At 40.7% G+C, this 20058-nt stretch overlaps 2 protein-coding genes across 2 annotated transcripts in view; one reads left to right on the top strand and one right to left on the bottom strand.

Moving 5' to 3' along the window:
• The window catches only part of LOC131888794 (uncharacterized), a 32305-nt gene extending 22972 nt beyond the window's left edge, over positions 1-9333 (bottom strand). The window contains exon 1 of the mRNA XM_059237726.1: positions 9047-9333. Coding sequence (XP_059093709.1) covers positions 9047-9155 — 109 coding nt within the window. The 5' untranslated portion in view covers positions 9156-9333. The remainder of the gene's footprint in view (positions 1-9046) is intronic.
• Positions 9334-13671: 4338 nt separating this feature from the next.
• On the top strand, positions 13672-15089 carry LOC131888795 (uncharacterized). The gene has a single exon (XM_059237728.1). It carries the CDS (start codon positions 13708-13710, stop codon positions 15076-15078), a length of 1371 nt encoding a protein of 456 aa, XP_059093711.1. The 5' UTR covers positions 13672-13707; the 3' UTR covers positions 15079-15089.
• The last annotated feature ends 4969 nt before the right edge of the window (positions 15090-20058 follow it).

Genomic DNA, 20058 nt, shown 5'->3' on the forward strand with positions numbered 1-20058 from the left:
TCTCCTGGGGAATCTTATAAACGCGACAGCTCTCCTCGAACTCTCAAGTTCCAAGACACGTCGCCAGTGAGGAGGAAGGCGGACTAATTTCCAATGAATCTCATTTAAGTTGGCCATTCCCAATGGTCTTTTTGCATCAGACGCCATTTCTACAGCTCGTGAGATTCATTGAGGGCACGTGAGAAGGGCTCTTAGGCAAATAAAATTCCAGTCTTGCCAACCAAACAGCCTTCCATTAATAGAACATTGTGAAGGCCTAACGAGAGATAACCTCCCGAGTAATCATGGCCTAAAATAGGATCAATAAGATCCAATATCCTTGGCAACTTTTAGGAACCAGCTGGCACAGATTGGGCCCGCCATGATTGGAGGGTCTCGTTCCAGACGAATAATGGCTTCATTTGTTTTGATATAGAACTACTTGGGCGAGCTCCTGATTATCTTTGGATGAATGGATCTGTCCCAAAGTTCGCCTGACAAGCCTGACGGACGTGAAGGCTCCGGCTTAAAAGATATCTCAAGTCAAAAACCAATCCTCGGGAAGTCTCTTAATTCGAAAAGTTACCTCAAGTTCAATACTCAGGTTGGAGCAATTGAGTTAGAATGGATCTTTGAGCTTGAGAAAGAGGCCTTTCCTCGTTCTCAACGTCGACTTCTTCTTCTTGTTCTTCTTCTGCTGCTCATCCTCTCCTTTCTCCTCCCACTTCACTCTTCTTGTCTTTTTGCCCAACTTAAGTGGAAAACTTCGTATCACCATCAAAGATCCTTCCTCCAGCTTCAAGTTCCTGCGAGCTTGACTGACTGAGTGAGTGAGTGAGTAAGTGATGGTCTCTTTGCCTGTTGTACTATAGGTTAGCTAGCTCCATGGGGGCAACTTGGGTTTGATTATGGGCCTGAAACCACATTATTGGTCAGGTCTCTGATATTGACTACATCGGGCAGACTTGGCTCCGATCCGAGCTGGCTTCCGTTGTCTCCATACCTGAGGACCAATAAACCCGTGATGAGGAAGATTTGCTTAATGGACTTGCCTACTAAACAGAGCCTAATGGCTCAACGTAGTAAGACCCAAGGTCGTCGGCATTTTGGACCCTCCTCAGAGTGTTTGTCTTACGAGAAGGAGAGTGTAGGGTGTCTTGGGAGGACAAAAAAGCTCATTACCCAAATAGTTCCTTGAAACCTTCTACTTTCTTTCTGGGGCGTCTCCAAGAACAATGATCCTACGGAGCTCTTTGTGAGCAATGATCGTGTTCCATGTGCAAAAACAGAGAACCACAGGGGATCTCACCACACTTTCTCAAGCGTGAATATCAAATAAGGGCACAGAGAAGAAGTCCTATTTCAATTGCTCTTTTCCGCTTCCCCCGGCTTCTGGTTCATTTGTCAAGTGTGAGGAAATGACTTTTAATCCTTCCATCCCTGTGGAACTTGTCTCCGTGTCACTTCTGAAGGCAATCGTGTCCAACTAATCAAGGCAGGCTGGTTCAAGTTTACCCTGTACCCTCACTAATGGCACCAGAAAAGAAAAAAAAATGGTCTCGACCTTTGGTCCTCTTTCAGGTCCAGGGATACAGAAATGTGACCAAGTTCCACACAAGAATTCCATCACCCACTCCCATTGAGGATCGAGGATCAAGAACGGAGGACACAGAAAGAGGTCCAACTGCCCAAGTCCCTTTTCTCCTATTCTTCGTCATCCTCGTCCTCGTTTTCTCGGCTCTCAACTAGGATATCGCCACACAAGCAGAAGTAGAAAGAGGAAGTAAATGGAGTTGGAGATGGGCGAAAAGTTTCTCATTTTCGGGGGCCCTTTCCCCACCACTCTGAAATCACTGATAAAACCAACTTCCATCCCCTGTGTTGAAATCAAACCCCCTCGGGTCCCCGGAACTCGTGCTTGACAACTTGAGTGACTAGCAGCGTGTGGTTAATTTAAGGTCTCTGAAGAATGTTGACGGATAATTTAACTGACAAGCTCTGCTTCCCCTAGCACGTGGTCTAGAATCATAACGGCATGGATGAATATGTGATGAAAGGACTGGGAGGCAACAAAAGCAGTGCCACTAACAGTAGACCTATAAGACAGGCTCATTAAAACATAATTGAGCTGCGAGACCCTTGCGGCCTCACAGGGATTCGTGAGAAAGAAAGTTGTCTCAGTGCTGTCGGCACTTTTTCAGGGGTTTCTTGATCGCCCAGGATTTAAAGTTGAGTGAAGATTGTTCTTTTTTTCCCTTTTGTTCCATTCTCCTTTTTGCTCTTTGGTGGATGTTGGGCACTCTCTTATTCTCTGTCTCTCTTTACCAATCAAAGCCAACCTTGATGCAGTATATTGACCCAAGACCCGAGCTAAAAGATTGCTTGGGATTTGTGGGACTCCTTTCAAGGCCAGCTACCACTTCTTTCTATCTCTGTCCTTGTCTCTCTCTATATAGTGCGTTGGTTTTAATCATTTTAAGCCGATCTTCGAGTGTGTTTGAGTGGCCATATATCAACTTGATGCCCAATGTGTACACTTTATGATCACTATCTTGTGGTGTCAGCTAAACCCTCTGCCTTGGATAGAGGCAAAATAAAAACACCAGAGCATCCTCCATCAGGAAATATCTCAGTTACAATGTCCCTCAACAGCCAGGGTTGCCAAAATGTAAGAAGTACGCCATTTACACATGGATTGAATTTGGACGGAATAGAACATGGCAGTCTCCAAGTTTGAGTGAGGTTAATTCTCGTATTGCAATAGTTGGGCCTCTTGTTCTGGAACTGAGGAAATATGAAAGAAGGTGGGGCACCCTGTCGAGAAATGCGGAGAATTTTCCGAGGGGCTTCCTTGACTGCACCACCTCTTAAGACTGATTTATTACGGAAACCAGGCGGAAAATATTACGGCAAACCAGGCTTGCACCTCAAAAGCTAAAAACCTTTGTTTAAAATGCTCAAAACTAAATGGAACAATGGGTTGAAGTAATAGAAGGAAACTGAAACACGAAAAGGGGGATTTATTTCAATTCCCCAAGGTTACAAATTGAGTTCATTTCTCTTCAATATGAAGTGCTTTTGGGCAAAAAAGTACGGGTCATAAATAAGTGATGCAGTCCGGAGACGTAGTCATTCTGCAGGTTGGATCACCGATAAATCATATCCGAGCTAAACTCTTGCAGAATACTTGTATGTAGCATCCAAACCCAATTCCTTGATTTCCCACACCGTTAGAGCCTTACGACATCTTCCATGGTTTCTTTTCCGCAATTTCGAGCTCGAATGATTGAAGAGGATCTATTAAAACCGGGATCAGCTTTATCACCTCAGCCCCTTGGACAAGTGAACATTCCACAAGAACAGAGATTTGGGTCACATTTTTCAGAGGGTCTGGAGAAAGTAGACGCTGCTGCTGCAGCACCAAAAGAAGCAGCCACGGGCTTGGATCAATCAGCGCCATATCAAAAAATGGAACTCCCATCAGATCCTACTAATGGGCTCACAACGTTGATTTAGGGTCGTGATGGACCGTGTGAATTGAACCTGGATGGGGTTGATAACTTGGGAATCTCTCTTAAATCACGGAGTCCTCGCTTTCAAGAGCCGATGGAGCTCAAAAGAACTGCTCTGACAAAAGACTCTTTGAGGCTTACAAAATCTCTAGCAGACTTTGAGGATTGTAGCCTCGCTACTTGATAACAGTGGGTGACTGGGTTGGTGGGTGTATGGATGGCAGATGCGCCAAATGACTATGGCTCAAGGTTATGTGAGCAATCTGCGGTATGACCTTATCAATATCTACTTTGGGGTCCAATAGTTTCAAGGCCAAAGAAACCTTTGAACTGACGGCCTGGAACTCCAAAGCACTCTTTAAGTTTGCCATTGACGGTGTCAGTGAAATCCGGAGCTTTTCCCGCTTTAAACCATAAGAAGCTGCACAGTCGTCGGATGTAATTGGAACAATAGCGATTCGGTTTTATTGAAAATTAAGTGTCCATTCCTTTGAGCTTAAGTGGGGATTACAAGAAGGCGAAGGTGGATCTTCCTTCCAAATGTTCCAATGAAATCGAACGAGGATGGAGCAATTTCTTTGCAATAGGACCCATTGGAAATGTCTATTAACGCCCAGTCTTCTTCATTTCACTCTTGCTCTCACAAGTCATAGTAGAGCAGAAATTCTTATGGAACATTTAGGTGAGTCAGGCTAGATTGAATTTGAAGCAATTTATTGTGACAGAAAGCCAACTCGTAAAAAGGTAACAAAATGAGCCATTCCCTTCAAATAAAGCCTCGTATTGTTAATTCTGATTAGAGATTCTTGTCATTTTCTTCAGTGTGTTCTTGTCCCTAATGATGAGTGAAGCTTACTTAGGGGAAGAAAACATGTATTTGGGTATCGTGGTCTGTACGGCTATTGCGGTGGTGGCAGAAATGGTGATGTTTGTGGTGGTATTCTAATTACCTTGGCTTTCTCATGTTTCGGTGGGAATGGACAACTTCCTAAAAGCATCTAGACACATCCCAACTACTCTCTGTGCAGGAAATGAGTCAAATGAGGCATCCTGGAAATTTGTCTGCGGAAGTGAAAGTGTCACAATGTCTCTCTCTTGCATAATGGTCGCATTCTTAAACGTTCTCACTTCTGCAAATATTCAAAGAGCAAACGAGCCTGTAATAGAATGGTTGTCGGAGCAGGGACAAATGGCTGTTTTATAAGCTCGTGACTAGAGATGTTCAATTGAAAATGCTAACACCTTGAGATATGAAAAATTTGCTACAAACTGGGTTAATTCATGTCAGAATGAAGTAACATCTATCAAACAATGCATTCAATGTATAATTATTACAGCAATAATGTGTTTACTAGAAGCTCTCCACCTTATCAAACAAGCACACTTATTTAAATGATTCGGGATGAAGTCGGAAAAAAAAATATTTCTGTGCAATGAAGATGAAAAAAGCTCAAACTCTTTCATGTTTTTGAAACTAGCGAGAGACGGAAAAATGAGTTTCAAATATGAAACGAGGAAAATTGAACTTGATAAACCATTTTCCGAAACTCATGCCCTTATGTGCCATTTACCACTGAGCATTAAACTTTTTGCTCTTCCGGTGGACTGTAAAGGCAAGTTTTCCTCGTTTATAATTTTGCAGTTCCGTCAATTACGGGATTTTAAAGTAAAAACAAGCATATCTAAATTTGATGATGTTTTGCCATCTTCGGCCCATTCCCAAGCATTACAAAAGCAAAAACACTGGTGGTGAGTTGTTACCTTGGATCGAAGAGCGATAGAAAACAGCAAGATGATAAGCTATTCAGTTTTTGTACTAAGTATCTCATCAAAAACTTTATTGTTCCCACTTGTCCGATTCAACTAAGAGGGGCAATATGCAAAATATCAAAAAGTTGCAAACATTTCGTCGTCAAGGTAGAAATATCGACTTTCAGCTCTTTTTCCCTTTTTTTTATAAGCTTGTAAGTGTGCTCCTTGACCTGTGGTGTTCCATTACTTTAAAGTTTTGGACACCGTTGGCCACATGTCCAATTATTTCAAATCTAGCACACAGGAGATCCGATACTCGTAGCTCGAATATCCTCCCCTCGAAGATTGGCTGTCTCGAACTTTGGGTTAACGACACTTTGAATGTCTTTGAGAAGTTGAACAAGTGCTCCACATGTCTCTTTTCACGTGGGAAACTCCTCCTTGAATTTCTGACGTCGTAAAATAATTAAGATTGAGCTTAAGCCCGTCGATGAGCTCCTTTTTCTCAAACGTTTGACCACGTGGTGGTTCGATACCTCTTTCAACTATCGTCCCAATTTGAAACAGATTGATTTTTTTTCATAAGTTACGAGTATGTGTGAGAATAAGTTCAAGTTTATACATGGTGTCTAATTGCCACGGGATTCCCGAGATGTAATTCTTTTTCTTTTTATGTCTTGATTAATTAGTGTTTTTGTTTCTCCTCATACTCGTATAGGTGCAGGATTTTGCAAAAAGTCTCGTTTAACATGGGGAAGATCATCCTTACTTGGAATCGTCCTCTGAACACTACTCAACACTCTCAAGCTCAAAACTGCGATGAATTGAAGACAAAATTGCTGAACGGGGAAAAATATACTGTTTTATTCTACAACTATCAATTATGATCTAATACACCAAAGCATAAGACAGGGTATGTTAGATATTTAGTGATAGCATGTCTCATCGAAAGCCTCGATATATCTTCTCTAACACGTAGGCGGTAATGCCACAACTACACTAGTTGTGGGTGGGTGAGCAATTTAGTTCCATCAATGTTTGGGAAATGTTAGAAGCGAACAGGAATCCGTAAAAGCACAGCGTGACCACCAAACGCTGACAATCAATCACGAGTGTGAAGAATACATCACACTTTCCTGGAAAGTTTGACTAGAGCCTCAGTGCCAAAATCCCATTGTCATTTAGGCCTCTACCATGGAAATAGACACAAAAGGCACAAAGGTTTCGCCCATGGGAGTGTAAAACTTGTAACAATGGCTACTGGCTACCTTTTTGGCCATGTCTGGCAAGTGGTGGCAAATCAAAAGTTAAGGTCTCAAATCTCGTCGCAACCTATAATCTTTTTAACAGTGTTTATCCTCATCAACAACGTTTTTACTGCACAAATGTCTGATCTTAATTAGTGATATTGTTCTTGATGTGAGTTGTAAAGTTCAAATATAAAGATGGCATGGAAGACTGGCAACTCTTTATTCTGAAAAACCTTCGTCGTTGTCTCTAATTAACGGTACGAACAAAACTTTTTGATAAGGATTAACAGTAGCTGGTTTAGGTAAAGGATGACCAAGGGATCAACAAGAACAGATTTGACCTTCTGTTAGAAGTTCCTGGTGCGAGATGTTATGAATCCTGGGATTTTAATCCCAGGAAAGATAAATTGTCTTGTTCAACTTAAGTGCTACAACTTCACCGTAAAGCTTGTTCATGTTTATTAAGTGCTTGTTCATCAGTGTCATAACAAAGCTGGCGAGTTAAAAAAACCAGTCTAGCTTTTTTGCTGCTCCCACTATAAATTGGGGGCGTTTGCGGTAAAATAAGTGCTATACTTTTTTGAAATGCGGAGGGTCTGGAGCGTGTTCCAAAGTCGAGTTTGGTGAGAAATTCCTTCTTGCTTGGGAAAGTGTCGAACGGCGTTTCCAATAATGAGAGCAATTTTTCGAGGCAAGTGGAGCAAAGTTTTGCCGCTTGTCTTGGGCTGCTCCTGTTCCCAAAAAAGGGAAGGAGAATGGAACGAAGTGAAGGAAGGGGCGAGAAGGAACTGTTTGTTTGTATGCTAGGGTGCCTGCAAGGGTCGCCAATGGCAATCAAGGAGCCATAAAATACCAGATAGGTGCCAATGAAGGCTGAGAATTAGGGATTCCAAAAAGTTCTCTCAAACTGGTTTTTGCATCCCCGGCTTAGGACCGAAATTTAGGTCATGCCTCGCTTGGGACATTAATTGGAACCTGGAAATTAACCTGGTTAGATCTCAAGCATGTTTGAAAGTTGCTCTCTGTGTGGATTATCCCTCGAAAAACAAGCGCTCTTATCGAGGACAGGAAAAGTTTGAAATTAGGTTGCTTTCGAAGTCCGTATGTTAAATGCACTTCCCATATGGTCGTTGAACTGTGGAACTCACAGCATGTCTGGCATTGCATTTATTGCCCCAAGGATCCTGTTCCATGGTTCCCAAATTACTGGAAACCAATAACCCTCTCGCTCTCCTTAATGTTACTAGCGCCATAAAGGCTATGACCTCACGCAAGCTCAGCAATACAATGCATTCCCCGCTCGCTTGGGGAACGTGGAAACAGGTTGTTCCTTATGACACCGTCCACTCGCCGCCCATTGAAGAGGTCTGGTGCATTTTATATAATAATCTGGCTCAACTTCAACTTCTCTATACTTGAATGCGGCACAAATGGTTCCCAAATCAGTCCCAGGAAATTCCATGACATTCAGAAATTATATTCAGTGCTTCACAAAAAGGCAAGGATCGGTCCCTCTCTCAATGAACGGTTATTTTTTGCTCTTGTAAAGTGTTTAATCACTAAATACGTCCCTTAACCGTCGAAGAAGTGACTTTCAAGTCAACAGTTCCAACTCTTTTTACATCATCTTTGCCGCTCATCAATTATTCATCATGTCATAAGAAAATTGAAACCTCTTGAAAGGGCTCACCGATGTATTCCCATCTCACAAATATTAGTTTCACCAGGTCACAAGATCATCTTCCTGTCTGTTTTATGGCTCTTATACCCACAACTATTACCCATTTCTACTTAGGTACACTAAAATGTCAAGGAGAGAGGAAAGTACACAAGATTCCGGGGCTCCTCAATATTACCACATGACACTTCTGAAGAGCGTAGTGCCACAATCAGAAACAGAAAGAAGAACTGGCGAGGAACGCTATTAACATATCTCGCTTTGATAATTTAATGGAGGGCTTTCAGCTTCCTAATGGCATCATCTGTGTATCTAGAACCATCTCTAGTACTTGAGAGAGGCCAGTTCTTACTTAGGTCGGCATTGATCGAGGAGGAAGAGAACAGACTAACAAGAAATCAGTCGCAAGTGCTCTTTTGAAATTGACTTCGATCCACATTCGATCCTCCTTATTTTCAAAAGCTTCATGGAACATTTCAGGCTCAAACTGTTGACGCATTGCCCTTGAATATATTCCAGAATCTTAAGCATTCTCTTTGACATTGAAATGAGTATGTACTTAAGATTTCATGCTCGTGGGTTTAATCTAATGGTGACCGCTCAATGAGAACCGTGCTCTGACCTTTAATCGAGCTCTGATTCGGCATTCCTGACGACGGAATAAACTGTTCGGAACATAGTGGGACTTTCAAAATCAGTCATATTTGATGTGAAGAAGTTCTTTGAAAGGATTTTATAAAACGTCACTTAAAACCCACTTATCTATTTAATGTATGTCCATAAACAATGGCAACGTCAATCACGCGAACAAACAACGAATGAGTGACGTTAAACAAAAATGAAATATCATAGATCTCGGTCGATGTGCTTCTTACCTGACTTTGTGCAGAGCTCAAATTGGCAATTGAAATCGTTCGTGCCCATTGAGATGAATGTGTGAAATGTTCCAAGCCATTTAACAAGCACTTCCCCTCTCTTGTTCATTCACTTTTTCAAAAGCACAAACACAAAACATGAATAGCGCCTTCCTTGTTGGCGTTTAGGAGAGGCCTATTCTTTCTCCTGCAAATGGGGGTGAAAATGTGTTCTGGAATTGAGATGTACTCTTTCGTATGTCTTAGTTCTTGTCGCTCTTGTTCAAGAGGGAATTCTGTGGGTACTAAAAGGGAAAAGAAGGCTTAGCAAAAGATCGGCAGAGAAAATGTTAAAGGTGACTCCGAGATGTGGGGCTCAAAAAAGCGGATAGAACTAACCCATAAACTAAAAGTGCCGATTGGTAGTCATCTGAGTCTTACTAAAGCTTCGACTTTCAAACTGTGCCTCATTGTGGGACTGAAAAGTACTCATGAATGTCAATTTTTCTTTAACATGACTTGAATAAGCCTCGGGCAAATGAGTCAAACAACCCTGAATTTGGCCACGCTTGGCCTAACGTGCGTTGAAAAAGGAACGCGGAAAGATGGAACATGAGTAACTTGGACCGGTGGAAAACAGGGAACCGAGGAGGAGCCGGGAGACAGACCGAGGGAAAGAAACTCCGTGGCGAACTTCCGTGGCACAACGGAGAAAGGGAAGCGAGATGGGAGAGGAATGAGAACACCATCAGTAAAAGCAGCATGGGTGGGCATTTTAGAGTACGTAGAACGTCCAGCATATGCTGTTCCTATCAAGACGACGAGCCAGCGTAATTAGAAATTCTTTTTAATGTAGATTACCAAATCGACGTCTTTAAGGAACCTCTTGGGAAGATGCCATAGAGGGTGCTTCAAGTCGTGATTGAAGAAAAGTACTTTTGCTGGTATGTCTTGGGTAAATAGTGGTGTGGGTTGCTATGTTATATCTCGCATCATGGCTGAGATATGCAGACCGTACAAGGTAATCAGTTTCAATGCTACTAATTAGTCATAAAACAACATTCGATGCCCAACAAAGCTTTGCACATCTAACTTCATTCTAATAATGTGAGGAAAACATTTCTACTTAGTAGAATTGGAAAACATCTTTGTCTTTATGACAACGAACTAGCAATTCTAATTTAAGTAGCTGACATTGGCTTTTCATTCATGCTTTCAATTTTTTGTGAAGAATTTAGTGACAAGTTGCTGAGTGATGTGAGTAAAATTGTTACTCTTCATCGGTTTTTAACCATACTTGCATTACAATTGTACCTAAGCTCAAGGTTAAAAGGAAAATATGAAATGTGATTGGTTTTGCATCTAGTGGCGAAGATACTCACTCTTTAACGCTTTTTTAATGGAAATAGGTTGTGTCTTCTAAAGACTAAGTCTCTCTTTCTTTCAATTTATTGAAAGTGCAAAACACTATCGGTTGCGTTTATTAATCTACTTGTGCACTTCAGTCTCTGTATCAGTTGCAATTATCTAGAAAGAGAGACCTTTTTCAGAAGTGAGCGGTCGTGCCTCAAAACGTTATTTTCCCGATCACGGGATCTCGATCCCGTCTGATTTTAATTTATTATTGTCACCCATTAGGTTTAACGATATATAGAATGGATTCTCTTAAATATGTAATTCGTTTCGTAATCTCACTATTTTGGTCTTTTTTATTGAACAAAATGTGTTTGAATATTCTCCTTTCAAATGGCTTATTGCTTACTTGGTCTGAATGATCATGGAGGCCGTTAAGCCCGTAGAGGAAAGCTCTACGAAAACCCGCTAGCAAATCGTTACCTCGCAATCCAACGCAAATCTGTTGGGAGGGTGCTTTATGAAGTTTTCCTTCCAATTCAAGTAACAGGCTAGGAGCCAACACAACGCTCAAATGTCCTCTAGCGAGGTTTCAAAATGCTTTCCTCTCCAGCCCTGACGGACCCCATTGAGGATATATCCTACTTTTTCTTTAGATTAACCCAATTGTGCATAGTTTTTAAATGTTGTCTAATGGTACAATCCGCAAATAAATAGCGGTTTACTTTTCAGAAAAAGGTATAATACGAATTCAATTGCAAACTGGTTGTTGCAATACAAATGTAGTGATGTATTTTGAACTGGAATGTGAGCTTTTTACTTTAGGATTTTAGGTAAAGGCATTAGGTTTTAGGTCAAGGCATCTTGAGCAAATACGAAGTTCTGAATTATAAAGAGAAATTGAAAATGGGTTCTAAAGCAACCCTGGTTGCTTTTTAGGCAAAAAGTTGACATCTTGATGCAAAATAAACGCAATTATACGCCCCTTTATCACATCAATCAATCCATGCACCAAACAAAACTGAATTGTAAATCTATAATTTACTCCCATACCTGAATCCCTAAAAAACTGAGCAAACTAACACGTAAAATATTTTTTTTTTACTGTTTTGCTTTGCAATCCTGAAGTCGTTTCTTATCTTTAAAAAACTGAACAAACTAACATTTAAAATAACTGTGTTACTTCATTTCTATTTTTTCCTTCCTTTTGTTGCCCTTTCTTTCTTCATAATTCGAACTAGGTGACCGGACAATTTGACCCAACGGACAACTCGATTCAGGACAACTTGACCCAGGACAACTTGACACAGAGGACAACTCAATCCAATGGACAACTTGACCAGGACAACTCGACACAGCGGACAACGTGACACAATAGACAACCCGACCCAGCAGACAACCCAACCAGGACAACTCAACCCAGCAGGCCAATTGACCCCGCAGACAAATCAACCCAAATCAATCACAGTTTTAATTTTGTTCCATAAGTATGAACTATTTGTAAGCCTACATATTGGGCTGGATTTCTGTACTGGGTTGAGTTGTCCGCTGGGTCGAGTTGTCCTGGAACCTTCGAACTTGTCATTTTGTTTTCTTCCAACTCATGTTACCGTCTTGCAGCTTAGCCTCTGAAACATTACTGATTATCAGTGTTCTCTAGTTCTTGCTCAGGTCCTGGTGAAAACAAACTTTTGCTTACCAGAACCTCAGGAATTACATGCTCATGAAATAGTTGATATGTTAAAATACAAACCCTAAAACCAGTTGCTCAAAGTATCTAATCATGAGAAAAGTGTTCCTATAACAAAATCTATCTATGTAACAAAATAACTTGAGTCAGCAAAAATATGATAAAAAAGTAGTCTTATTTTGGAACTTTCAGTCCCTTTCATTACATTTTCTTGCTGACAGAAAAAAATATGATCATTGTACAATTATGGGAACACCAAGTTGATGCATTTGTATTTTGCAAACTGAGGTATTTACAGGGTTTGGCCAAGGCAGTAGCACTACTAATTTCTCCTGTGAGGCCGCTTTACATTTTTCCTTGAATTTTCTTTACTTTAGATGGCTCACTAATCTCAATTGAAAGATAGCAACACCATGGAAATGACAAATTGATGTGCAAGTAATTTTGTCGAGTACGTTTGTTGAAATCAATTTACTTGTTAAAGGAATGTGTCCATGAAAATAAAAGAGAACGAAACAAATATTTTTTTGGGTTTGGGTTTTCACGGGCTTATCTAACCACTACATGGAATGCAATCCCCAGTACTATCAAAATGAAAGTCTAGACACTGAAACTGTTGTTTTTTTCGAAATTTGGTAAAAACCACCTGCACGTTAAAAATGCCCCAAAATGGCACGATATTTAAAGTACACACAAAAAAGTCTCTACTCATTACTCTTATTTTACAATCATAAAGTCAAATCATTCAAAATAAGTTTAATCACTTTTGTTTGTATCTATCTTCACATGATTTCAAAAGTTTTGAATGAAGCAAAACAGTCATGGTTCTCCCCTACCTACGCACTTTTTCCTTTTTTTGTCCGCTAGAGTTCGTTTCACTCCTACCTGGCAGCCCCTATAATACGTTTATTTATTACCTTTCAATATTTAAATGATATTTGGTTTACCAACGAATTTGAGTTGGCAGACCTTGAATGAAGGGTTGATTACAATTAGTTGCATAAGACGTGCAAACTAGTTCAAATTGTTACAAAACAAAAGTTAACTGATAGAAAATGTGTATTTTGAAGATTTCCTTCTAGAATGGCATAAGTCCTTGAATTTTCTTGTGTAATTCTGTGCTTTTGGTCAAAATAATCTTGTGTCAACAATGGCCAAAATAGCTTTAAACTTAATTGGACCGAAACTAAGGATTAAGGAGATGTGCCTAAAGAGATTCTTTATAAAGGGATGTTATGAAAACGATAACAATAATTCACGAATTCAGGCTTGTCAATGAACTTCTTTTGACAAATACAAGTTTGAGGGTTTTCAAATTGACCTCTGGTTTGAGGATTTTATTCTTAAATGTGATTAGCAATTACCAACCGTCAATTGAAAAATGATTTTCCGATCACAAAGTCTGGGTAGATGGTAACTGAAATTCACCAAACAGATAATATGCTGACTCAATATGTTAACACGTTTTAAAAGAATGAACGCGATCATGAGGTGTGTATGTTAGTGATGCACTCTGTGCCCCACTTTTGCCTCTTTAAAAGCCCATCGCTGTTAGCATAATCATCATTACAATTGTGATAATTCGCGTGACAGGTCTTCCAAATTGAAAAACCGAATTTACAATTTAAGTATCTGCAAGATGACGATATCATTGAACATGTACAATTTACCTGACATTAAAGCATTCAATGAGGTGTGGCAAGAGGCCATTGTACGTCAGGCAGAAAAATTAGGCCTGACATCATTTGATTTGAAGCAGACGTGTGGTTGGCCGTTAGTTGCCGGGGAGCGAGGTTTATACCAGGTTGTGGCAACACCCAAATACAAGGCCCCCGGGTGTCGAGATTACTTTTATAGTTCTGCCGTGATTGTGCGTAACGAAAGCGATGTGTTCGAAATCAATGCCCTCCAAGGGAAGACAGCCGCAGTGAACAGTTTGGGATCTTGCTCAGGCTACCTCTTACTTCACGTAGCTCTTGGGAGAACATTGGCCACCACCATTAACGTTTGTACCACGGGCGCTCACGTTCAATCCATTCATGCCGTAGTCTCCAAGAAAGCAGATTTCGCCGCAATAGATGCGGTTTCCTTGGCGTTGTTCCAACGATATCATCCAGCAGAGGCGGCTCAAGTCCGCATTCTCACGTTTACTCCGGAGTTTCCGGCCTTGCCTTATGTCACTCCAGCTACGGAATCCTTGGAGAACATTAAACTCCTTCGACAAGCTCTGATCAATGCTGCATCCGATCCAAACGTGGAACTGAAGCAAGCAAGAGACGCCCTACTCATAGATGGCTTCGAAACGAATGATAAGAAAATCGGATTTCACATGTATGACCAGCGTGCCCAACAGATTTTGTCGGAAATTACCACGGATGATAGTGAACAAGGCCAAGGACCAACGAAACCAATTCCAACAGATGTAAAGGCTGAGTTGAAAAGCCTGCAAGTGCCAAATGATACTGAATATGTTATGGCAGCAATCAAAGCGGCTTTGGCCAATCGGCAACCTCTGGCAGATTTCACGTTGGAGGATTCCCGTTCAGGACGGGTTGTTTTTCCAGGCGATTTGGATGACGCTTTTGCCACGGATCCTCAGTTGGTGAGGGATTGCACTGTGTTCATCGGAGAAAGACCCAAGTTAGTGGATAGATGTACCAATGATAATGAAATCACGGCTGAGTGTTGGGCCGTCGACAAAGCCATGACTGGCAATCTGGATCCAAGTATCGTTTGGTTCTACTTGTCGATGGAGAGGAACCCCGGTGGCGACTATTTCAACTTGGTTGTTTACAAAAATGGGAAATCCGCGGAACATATTCGGCAAAAGCAAGACGATGCACATCAAAGAGGAATCCGACATGTTGCCCCTTTTTATTACAATAACGTGCGGATTCATCGATGCTTGGTCACTTGGAACAAGGTGTCTTTCTTGCAAACCATTGCTGCTCAATACTATAAAGGCAATACTTTATTTCGTAAAACATTCAAATGGGCCGAGAATAAATGAATTGTGCAACAGTCTTATAATCTTCATTTGCTCAATCCACCAGGCCACTGTTCATTTGCCAGCGTGAACGATCTTGGGCTGATCTTGGCGTCGACTTTGATTGAATAGAATTATACATCTGGCCGGATCTTACCTTGTAGCCACCTCTAATCCCTTTGATTTCCTTGCGCAGCTCCTCCTTGGCCAGCATTTTCTCTGGTTCCATAACCTTTCTCGATAATTCCAAACCAACCTCAGCGGCCCTAATGAGCTCATCCAGATCTTTGTCATGTTCACGGTTGGCCATGGGAGTTATTCTTTGAACCTCTTGGGTTCGTTGTTTCAGCTCTTCATAACGCGGTCGGATGGCGTCCATGTCCTCTTTTGGAATACTCTCACCACTGACGTCACCCAATCGGTCGGTGACAAAGTTGAAACCAGTTCTGAGTTTCCTTATTTCCAATCGCTCAATCGCTCCTTGGTCAGGTTCTTGGACGAATTCAACTCTGGAGACATGGCACTACATTGGAATTGTGGTCTCTTGCAGGTTTTGAAGTAGGCCCACGTTGATCCCAAAGGTATCTTCATTTGGAACTTGGACAAACTTGGATGTTTCGATTGTGGCTTGGTCACCTTTGGTTTCAAAAAACGCGGACAACACTGAAGTTTGACAGCTTGAGCCAAACCAGTCGCCCAAGAACTGATTATCTCCGGATAGCTGAAGATTCAAATAGACATTCCGCCCGACTAGTCCGGCTTCTTCGGTCAATAGACCGACTATTCTTTCTTCCAAGGCATTACCGCCCATTTTAGGGTCAATGTAGTTATAAGACCCATCGCTAGTACCGATCATAGTTAAACTCTCCAGAAACTCTTCATTATGGTTAACACCAAATCCGAGTGCGTGGATGTGAACGACTTGACCATAGGCTGCGATGGTCCTTTTGAGGCTCTCCCGAGCCGTCATGATTCCATCATGGGTGTTGCAAGTATCGCAACCATCGGTCATGAAATACGCCACCATGTCACGCTTCTTTTCCTGGTTCATTGATGGAAGGCCCCTCTTCTTCAACATCAGGCCCATAGTGTCAAAAACAGAGACAAAGTTGGTTGCACCAGAGGCTTGCACGGCTAATATTTGCTTCTGTGCGACTGGAAAATCCGAAGATAAAGTGAGGAAACGAGCACTATTGCTGTACATCATGACGGTTAAGGACAGCTTTTGGTTGGCCTTAATCATGTGCATGACTTTCAGCACTGCCTTTTGAACTTGATGCCAGGGATTGCCTTCCATCGAGCTGGAGCAGTCAAGGATTAGAAGAAACTCAATCTCCTCTTCTTGAATCTCTTTGAGTCCTGGAATTTTCGAAACATCACCGGTACCCTTCAAGGTAAGAAAATACTCTTTTCCCGTCACACCATTCTCTCCAAAAAGTGCTAGACCCGGAGCTTTGGTTAACCGAGCCTCGAAGGTAAGAGATGCGACCTCTCCCGATAGTGCCATTATTGTGCTATTCATGAATAGAGCTTCCACAGTGAGTCATCAGGACCAAAGCATGGCGCAATCTAGCTTTCTTCGCATGAGATTGGCCATGACAACGACATAGAATTACCTGCCCATGTATTGTACTTTATAGGAGGAAAGAAAACGAAATAAGCTGCTCACTTGGCTGTTAAATTATTATTGGATGAAAAATAAGCATGATATCCCTTAAACCTTAACAATAGCAGTTACTGGGGAGGATATGGGACCTGCTGTGTTCCATGGAAGTTTGGTGATGGTTGCCCATATGGTAGATTGAATCCGCCTCCGGATCCTGATATTTTGGGCATTTCCAAGGAACCTCTTGGATTTGGTATGGGATAATCCGTTTGTTCGTTACCAGATAAGGTTGGGTAAGGGCAATCCTGGGGTCCAGGGGAATTTAGGTGTCCTCGTGGTTTTCCCCCGACTCCCCAAGTTGCTGGAGGAGGACAAACCGGTTTGTTTCCCGGGAAGCCGAGCAATGTAGATTTCACGCCTTTGGATTTCTTGTCTGATCTACCCATGTTGCACTCGTTTATTTTTCTAGATTTTCCCACTAAAAATGATCAGAATCCAAACGAACGTATCAAGTCACAAGAGTTATCAGATAAGATACTAGGCTTTGTTTTTACTAAAGACCCACGGGTAACATAACTCAGAGTCATATCTCTATGTTGGAGACAAACACGAAGTCTCAGTGTTCGGAAATCCTGGATTGCTTATCTAATACACTTTCGACCTCGAAGTGTTTGTTTAATGACTGCAGTATAAACCAAAAGTTTTTCTGTTAGAAAACGTAATGCTCTAACACATCTACTATGTGTAAAAATATGTCAAGCAAGTTGAAGAACTCGTGATGTTCGGCACAGAATGTTGGCAAAAAAAAAAGGAAAAAATCTAGTACCATGCTCTTCATGGTTGGGCGCTTCTACGGGTTGGTACGGGTAAATGATATCAATCTATATTATGTGGCTTAGCAATATATTAATGCTTTTAACACTTGGAATGTGCCAACCGAGATATTTATGAATAAATTTAAATATTAAGTTTGAAGTTCGCCCGTATGACGTCATGACAGATGGCTAATTGGCTATCTTTAATGGCCACTTGCATTTCTAGCTCAATCGATCTAAACGAATTTGATCTTCAGTGTTTGCAGATGTTCATAATTAGAGAGTGGATATGAGTATGAAAGTGATGTTTTGAGCCAATCACATTCTCATGTGATCAAAACAACTATAAAAGTGAAGAAAAAAAGTGGCAAGGTTTTTGAAACGAGCAACCAGCCTGTGTGATTATATGAACATGTTTTGTTGTTGCACATCAAAACATTGAACTGTTAGCAAGTGCTGCTTTTTTAGTATAACTGGATATACTTTCATTTCTTATTCCCCTGCAAGGTAAAAGTATTGGACGATTCCAAAAAAGCATCCTCAATGGTTCCAATCTGTTCCAATTTTAGTTCTTATCTATTATAGCTTCCCAGAACACTGAAATGTCAAATGTTTATTTTGTGTACGTTTTGACATTAGCTACCTTGCCCTAATGGATATTCTGGATACTACCTACACCTGCAAACTTTATTTATTGTCTTTTCACTTTTTCCTTGCTGATACGATGCCGCAAAATTCCAATATAAAAACGCAATCGTGGAAGCGCTATCCAAATAAATGTCCTCCCGTGCTTATTTTCCCTTCATTATGCTTCATTTTGAATGGATTTATAAAGTTTACATAATGTGGAAAATCTTGCTTTTAGTTTCACCTTTTGCTGATGTTTCAGCTTTGGAAAGTAATGTACTCAATCAAATTTCCTTGAATTCAAGTGAAAAGTGCTATGCAAGTAAAATAGTGGGTTTCCTGGTCAAAATTTGGGAAAGAGTCACATATGAACAAAATGTCTTGCAAAAGATTTTCCGTTAAAAACAAATGTGAAAAAATGTTTTCCATTTGACAAGCTTTCAAATCTGCTCTCTATTTATGATCAAATAAGAGATCATGTGGTTGTTTCGAAGTTTTCTTATGGTCCATGAAATCAGCACTCATCATCACGCCCACCCCTGGATCGGGAGAAAAGTGCGGTTCTACTCGGAACTTAATGAAAACGCTTGATGAATATGTAAATGATGGAAGTTTTAAGAACAGTTCGTTAAAAAAGGTTTGTGAATAATGACGGAATATACTGCAAAATGTAATGCGAGGGGGAAAACAGCGTGAAAAGATAGATAAAGATGAACAAATGACTGCTCGGTGAATGCCAAGTGAACGAGTGGCTTTTTTCACGAACTAGTTGATAATGCATTGATATGTCATGCGGTTCTGACTAAATGTCAAACTGAATTATCATCCTTTGAAGCAATAGGAGAACGTGTCGTCAATAACTAATGTTTGCCTTTTCATTTCGTAGCTTCGATGCACCATTGTTATATAATTTCACGACCTCCTGTAATTGGGAACCAAGAGGGCCAAATTTGAGAAAATGCGAAAAAAATGTCGGGAAAACTTGGAAAAATGTTGTCAAAACTTGAAAAAAAAAAGTTGTGAACATTAGCAAAATGGTGTAAATATGCAGAAAAAAACAAGTCGTAATAATGCAAAAAGAAATCTTGCAATGGGGAAAAGGTTGTCTTTAGGCCCTCTTAGCCTCTTTGCTGCATTCTAGGCACCCAACTGTATTTCCTAGGTTATCCATTGAGTTTACAAGAAAGTAACATTTATTTCTTGGCATGTTCGATATTAGGCAGGGCATTAGTCGTTCCTCAATAAAAGGAACGAATTACAGTTAGTTACTTTGGTCAAAAACAATAGTTCGTTACACAACCGTTACTCGATAAAAAGTAATGGCGCTACTCGTTACAATTACTTTTACTCAAATTTTAGATTACCAATAATTTATGGTTTTTGCCCAATCAAGACCATTCTTTTCTAAAATAAGTTGTGTTTTTTGACTCATGGAGTCCTAATTTGTAACATTTGAAGATTTTGTGTCAACATTTTTAGTTAAAGAGCCTTGCCATTATAATGCTTTGAGGAGTCAAGACTGGGACCCTGGATGGGATAATGATTGTTGAAGGTTTGAAACAATGTCGCAAAAGTCATGATGGAAACCAGTATTAGACATTGTGAAGTCGGTAAAGCTTCCCTGTGAGAAGTCTTTGCCTTAAGTCGTGGAAATGAGGAGGCTCTAGAAATTTGATGCATCATAGTCAAGCTAAGGAGATATTTTCCTTTCTTGACAATTGCACTGAATCAGCTCTTCAGTCCAACGGAATTTGATTAAAAAGATGTAAACAATAAAGTAGCAAGAACAATTTCAGATTAAAAACCGAGATCACCCTCAGCGTAGTTAAGAGCAAGCACAATTTCAACTCTGACTTTCTTTGATCGTAATACGTTAGATGGAATTAGCAATAAATGGCAATTTCTGTTGAAATCTAAGCAGTCACGAGATTAACGAAATTGAAAGGCCATTCTGGC

This window comes from Tigriopus californicus, chromosome 10, assembly GCF_007210705.1.
Source record: "Tigriopus californicus strain San Diego chromosome 10, Tcal_SD_v2.1, whole genome shotgun sequence".
Lineage (NCBI taxonomy): Eukaryota > Metazoa > Arthropoda > Copepoda > Harpacticoida > Harpacticidae > Tigriopus > Tigriopus californicus.